Source organism: Denticeps clupeoides, chromosome 14, assembly GCF_900700375.1.
Source record: "Denticeps clupeoides chromosome 14, fDenClu1.1, whole genome shotgun sequence".
NCBI lineage: Eukaryota > Metazoa > Chordata > Actinopteri > Clupeiformes > Denticipitidae > Denticeps > Denticeps clupeoides.
Genome location: NC_041720.1, coordinates 20,001 through 26,276, shown reverse-complemented (window position 1 = coordinate 26,276; position 6,276 = coordinate 20,001). Strand labels below are relative to the sequence as shown.

At 51.5% G+C, this 6,276-nt stretch overlaps 2 protein-coding genes across 6 annotated transcripts in view; one reads left to right on the top strand and one right to left on the bottom strand.

The window, feature by feature from the left end:
• Nucleotides 1-375: 375 nt before the first annotated feature.
• LOC114763635 (uncharacterized) lies at nt 376-5,409 on the top strand. The gene is made up of 8 exons (XM_028953406.1): nt 376-606; nt 943-1,216; nt 1,410-1,532; nt 1,935-2,192; nt 2,264-2,355; nt 3,203-3,384; nt 4,202-4,371; nt 5,026-5,409. The coding sequence occupies exons 1-8, from the start codon at nt 376-378 to the stop codon at nt 5,208-5,210; spliced, it is 1,515 nt and encodes a 504-aa protein (XP_028809239.1). The 3' UTR covers nt 5,211-5,409.
• A 215-nt stretch (nt 5,410-5,624) lies between these two features.
• The window catches only part of LOC114803276 (centrosomal protein of 85 kDa-like), an 18,362-nt gene continuing 17,710 nt past the window's right edge, over nt 5,625-6,276 (bottom strand). For all 5 annotated transcript variants that reach the window (XM_029002742.1, XM_029002744.1, XM_029002743.1 and 2 more), the window contains exon 13: nt 5,625-6,276. This exon is cut by the window's right edge and continues 685 nt beyond it. The gene's annotated coding sequence lies outside the window, so the exon portion shown is untranslated.

Here is a 6,276-nt window from a genome sequence, read left to right as displayed (position 1 = left end):
AAAAAGTGAAAGTGGCAGTAATTTGATTTGGGACAAATAGCGTTGACAGCACCTTGTGTGTGTGGAGTTTACATGTTCTTCTGTCTCGGTGTGGGTTTCCTCCTGATTCACTGTCCAGAGAGGCACTTATTATTCAGCAAGAACAAGAGCCCAGAATTAATTTGATTGGCTGATGTTGTTTTTTCCAGCCAATCACAATGTTTTGAGCTCTTGCTCGTTAGCGTAATCAGCCAATCAGAACTAGTTGAGTGATTTGAGTCATGCCGGATAGTGGACTGGAGCGGGGACCCGTCACCCCCGCTGTTCCGGCCGTGGTTTCTCCCGGACGGTTAAAGGCCGCGGACTCGGCGGCACCGCGGGCGGCGGCTGGCGGACATGGCGCTTCCGGACGGGACGTGGGAGAGCGGCCTGCGGGAACACTTCTCCCTGCTGTCCGTCGCCTCGGCCGGGGACGGGGACGGAGCGGGGCTGCTCGGCCTGAGCGACGAGGTCCTGGTTCTGGTCCTGCGGGAGCTGGACCCGCGGTCCCTGCTGCGCCTGGGCAGCACCTGCGTGGAGCTCTTCCGGGTCGCGTCGTGCGACTCGCTGTGGACGCGCCACTTCCGGGTATGAGTCCACGTGTTTGTAGTGAGTTTGGAGGAGGTCAGAGGTCAGGGTTCCTACAGAGATGATGTCCAGCATGAGCTATATGTCCAGCTTATTTCACCACAGTAAAGTGTTTATTTCATATAATGATCAGCTGAGGTGCCTTCAGGTTCTAGGTGTGGATATTGTGGGTCTGCGCCTCCTCTGTAAGAATGTAGGGTTCCTCAGGAGCCCCGTGTGATGTGGTTTGCTGTAGTAGCCTATAAACCAGAAGGTCCAGGTTCAAACCCCACTTACTACCATCGTGTCCCTGAGCAGGGCCCTTAACCCTGACGTGGTGTAAAAATGTTCCTCCAGACGTCGTTCGGGGTGCCATACGTCACGGGTCCCGTCTCCGCCAAGGAGGCCTTCCGTCTCCTGTTCATGTGGAAGGCCCTCTTCACAAACCTGCACTGCAACCGGGTTTTCCAGGAGAGGCTCCTGCCCGAGAACCCACTCCACCCGCACAAGTACTGGGTCCAGTGGCTGGTTCTGGAGGAGAACGTCCCTCTGCCCTCGGTCCGGCTGCCCTGTGACGAAATCGAGGCTCTGTGGGGCATCGACAGGGGGCTGTTGGAGAAGAAGCTCCAAGGTGAGGTCTTCAGCTTTTTTTACACTGATTCATGAACTTGTCCAGAACCTTCTGGAGAACCAGAAGTTCACCAGACGTCTTGGCCGCCTGGCTCTCAGGAGGGTCTCTGTTCCCATTCGAAACTGGGTTTAATGTGTTTAATGTGGACTGAGGATCAGTCTGGATTTCAGACTCTCACCATTTCTCCTCGCAGAGAAAAGCGGCGAGGGCTTCTTGCTGAGGTTCGAGTGGAAGGAGCTGCATGGTCTCGCCCTCCTGCACCATGGCGGCGCTGAGAGGGTCCATCAGCACGTCCTCGACCAGCACAAACACAACGGTGGGGCTCCGCTCATCTGCGTGTAGAAAGAGGTCCAGAATCAGGCCGACTTTAAAATGTGCATTTCTGGCACGTTTGGAACACATGAACGATGGACCACGATGCTGCGCTTTTTCCCCGTTCTTCAGCGTTTACTTTGTCCTGGGATAAATTCCAACTTTATTTGCCACGTACACGGTACGGCAAACGGTACGATATGCGGTGAAATGCTTTAGCGACTGATACCGAGCGCAGAATTGCAAATGTTGCAAGTATACAATGTAAAGCAATATGCAAATATTGCAAACATTACCAAATATTACACTTTTACACCTTGAACATAAAATATGTGTAACAGGTGGGGAGATTGTGATTGAGAGTGAAAGTTGTGGCGTGTATTGGAGTTGGTCCTCCCGTCCACAGATCACGGCGAGCTGGAACGTCTCTACGCCCAGTACTCCCGCTGCCGCTTCCAGTGGCTCTTCACCTTCTGGCTGTTCCGCCAGCCGCCCGCGCCGAGCCGCCAGCTGCGCTGCATCTACCTGCAGTGGAAGAGGCACGACAAGAGGAAGGTGTCCAGCTGGGGGGAGACGCTGTGCGACGTCCACTACCTGGCGTCCCTCCACCACGTCACCGCCGACTACTGGAGGGGACACCTGGCCCAAGGGGACGAGGCGGTGGGTGAGTGGGCGTGGCCGGTTTTCCTCGTCCTACGTTGCGCCCCCACAGCGAGTCAACTTCTCTCCGTCCAGGGATCCAGACGGTGGACAACTACTTCTCCATGTGCAAGTCGCTGGTGGCCTGGGTCCTGGGGAGAGACTGGGGCAAACTGAAGCGCCGAAAGGTTCTCAACATCGCTCTCTTTTTTTGTCACTTTGTCAGGTCACCTTCAGGAGTTGGACTGGTTGTTCTGCTCATTTACATTTCCAGGACTTACGTCCTTATCCAGAGCACCTTACACTGAGTAGTGATGGGGACAGTCCCCCCCTGGAGACATTCAGGGTTAAGTGTCTTGCTCAGGGACATGATGGTAGTCATAGGGGTTTGAACCTGGGTCTTCTGGTTCATAGGCGAGTGTGTTACCCACTAGGCTACTACCACCTTACAATCAGTAGTGACAGGGACAGTCCCCCTGGAGACACTCATGGTTAAGTGTCCTGCTCAGGGCTTGAGCCTGTGCTCTTCTGGTTCACAGGTGGGCGTGTTACCTGCTTCGTCTCGGCCCTATAACTCCTGGTTCAGTCTAGCAGGCTTAGAACGTGTCTTGGTCATCATGAGGATTCAGGGTCTCCAGCAGAGACAAAGTGGATGACGTGCTTTGGCCGAATCGGCTCTTGTATGTTCTTCCTGCAGGTAGAACGTGTGACTGACCAGTGAAAAGTTCCAGGTTGCCCCTCCAGACCCCTGAGCAGGTTCTTCTGTTGTCTCGGCTGCCGTGTGTTGCAGGTGTGGGCCAGTGGTGTCCTAGCGGTTAAGGAAGCGGCCCCGTAATCAGAAGGTTGCCGGTTCGAATCCCGATCCACTGAGGTGCCACTGAGCAAAGCACCGTCCCCACACACTGCTCCCCGGGCGCCTGTCATGGCCGCTCAGGGTGATTGTTAAATGCAGAGGACACATTTCACTGTGTGCACAGTGTGCTGTGCTGCTGTGTCTCACAATGACAATCACTTCACTTTGACACTTTGACTTAGGTGTACGAGGACACGCTGACGGGCGTGTACCTGCTGCTGCGGCGCGAGATGCGGGACAGGCTGGTGGAGCGCGAGCGCTTCTGGGCCGTGGCCAAGGTGCAGATGAGCCGCGTCTGCGCGCTGGAGGAGGCGGCGCTCAACTACGCCAACTGGAGGATGGTGGAGACGCTGCCCTACTACAAGTGAGTGTCGCCTGGGGTCAGAGGTCGCCAGACTTGAGTGGTCGGTCATGTTCTCCTTCAGACCAGAACTTGGTTGAGTCAGATCTCCTCTAATGGAGTTCAGTTTTAGCTCTTTGGTGGTCGATCATTTGCTCTTGGAACCAGGACTACAATCTGAGCCTTCTGAAATACTGGGACCTCTTCCATGTCCATCTGGTCATCTGGTGTAATAAACACTGCTTCGTCACTGCTTCCATTGAAATGGTTAATCACCATTTGATCCACTTTGAAAGCCCTGGAAGATGGTTTAGGACGTGGAGGAACATTTCAGAACTTTCTTCTGAGCTCTGAAGGCCGGGCTGTGAGCGTGAGACGGGGAAGGTGTGGAGAACACTCGCTGAAGTCCATCACTCGGCGGGACTTTGAAGTGTGTGAAGGCCAGTGTGAGACAAAGCGGCTCGTAGCTTCAAACGTGGCACGTGGAGGGGGACGTTTGAAGTGACTCGCTGATGGTCCCGCAACAGGAACCCTCAGCAACAGAGTGAGGACCACAGGAACCCTCCCCGACGGAGCGAGGACCCGGAGGAGCTTTCATCATCAATCTCGTGGTCGGGACTTTATCTTTTCTTTTCTGCAGGTCTGTCCTCTTCTGAAGAGCAGAAACTGATCCTGAACCAGATTGATGTGGGGAATCCACTCTTCTTCTCACCAAAACGCCATGTTGTGTGTGTGTGTGGAGTTCACTGGTTGCTTTTGCTCAGTTTATTGATGTCTTTATCAGTATGACTAGTCACTTGATTTTTTTTTTTTTTTTTTTTTTTTTTTTTTATCATTTTAGACTCTTCCTGATCTCTGGGAACTCCATCTACCTCGACCACGTCCAGGGCTTCCTGCGTCGGAAGAGGTTGATCCAGGACTGGATCTACCAGGATGAGAACACCTGGGCCCGTGAGGCTCTCGCCGAGGAGCTCTTTTCCCTCCTGCAGTTCCACACCAAGATCTCTCAAGGTGACCGGTGCACCTCAACCACACCAGGTTCCTCAGGAGCAGAGAGTCACTGGCGTTCAGCAGATAGTCATGGAAGTGTGTTAATTTACATAATTGCATTTTGAACCTCGTGATGAGACCAGCACACCTTCGTTCCTCTGCGCAGGAGAGGTTGAGAGCCCTGCAGGACCATGCTCCGTTGTGTACGCACAAAACGAGACCTACAAGACTGGCGTTAGTACATCTGTAATAATTCCTCGTCCTAGCCAGCAATACGCCGTATAAAATTAAGTAATTTTTTCAGTCACATATTTATAATAGTGGATATAAAACATGTCATTCGAATGGAATCTTAACTTGATCTGCACTTTTAATCTGGTTCGGGCCGTACGGATTCGCCGCTGGTAAAAGTGCGGCCGAGTGGTGGTGCGTCGTACGTGATTCTATACGATCCCGACTTCCACTTCAGCCACAAGCGCATATATTTCACTTTCAGAAGATTTTCTCGTACTTTTCCCCTCAATTTCCATGATGCAATGTTTTGGGGGGGGAATTTACATAGTCGTTTTGAATATTCATGAGGGGATTTGCATTTAACATGTATGGTTTAAGAGGGCGGAATATGTGGAATTTATTAAGCTGATCTTTTTCTAAATGAGACCCCTGGTCCTACAGATGGACTTCACGGCGACTCCGTCACCGCGCAGCTCAGCCGCCTGGTCTGGCTGTTCCTGCACTCCGGTCAGCAGATGTACCTGGACGGCGTGAAGGAGATGGTGTTCCGCTTCGCCCAGGAGAGCTGGGGCTGCTACCACGCCCTCTCACCCGCGGCCATACCCGACCCGGGGGAGGCCAGGTGACCCGAGGGTCATGGCAACTGGACTCTGAGAAATTATGTCTTATAATATTTTTTTAATTGAGTCTTTTAAATTTTTTTTTAAGATAAGAATTAATGAGATTTGTACACCTTTTTTTAAACTCTTATTTGGAAAAACTTTTAATGACTGATGACCTGTCCATGCATGACTTTTTAACTTATTTAAAATTTTTTATTTTTTTGCCCCCCGTTTATCGCTGTATGTTACAGATTTCGCTTGGAATCTTGGCAAGGTGCTGCCTCCTATTTATATTTTCTAAATCTGCCTGTGTGTGTGTGCAGGTTGGCACCCCTGAAAAGTGATTTTTCATCTCCATTTTAAATAAAACATCAGTCACCTGCTCCAGGCGCCTGGCTTGCTTCATTATTAACCGTGTGGGTTTTAATTTCCACCAGGTCTTAAAAAAATATTTTATTTGGCATCTGTACAAATAAATCAATTTTACAAAATTGAAAAATAGTTAATACTTTATGAAACGTATATAAATAGAACTTTGGTGTTCATAAACGTTCTAGCAGGAAAGAAACCCCAAAAACGAAATGAAAAGCTCAAACTTGAAAGAGTCCAAACGTCAAGATCAGCCAACCAGCGGCTTCCTTCATGGCCCGCCTCCTTTTGTCCACGCGGTCCAATCACCATCCTCGGCTCACGGTGGAGTGTCAAGGGTGAGCTGCTGATTGGACGAAATGAGCCAGGGCTCTCGTCGTGTGATTGGCCGTCGGTTCTAACAGGTTCCCTTTCACCTGAGTGCGGTTGCATTGTTGGTTGCGATGGCATCTGCGTGACACCTTTCATCGTCCAGAAGGACCAAATCGAAGTAAAGAACGTAGAACACATTCTGTAACAGACGGACGTGGAACAATCATGCGGGCGCTCTGTGTCGCCCCCTGCTGCATAGATCAGTAAAGGCACATGAAACGAGATCATGCACGGAACCTCTTAACCCCTAACACATGCAGAACAAGAAGCAGAGACGGGGCGTGTCCACGCCCTCGCCGCGCCCAAGATACCTGAGAGGAACCGCGCTTCAGTCGGGTTCCGAGTCGCG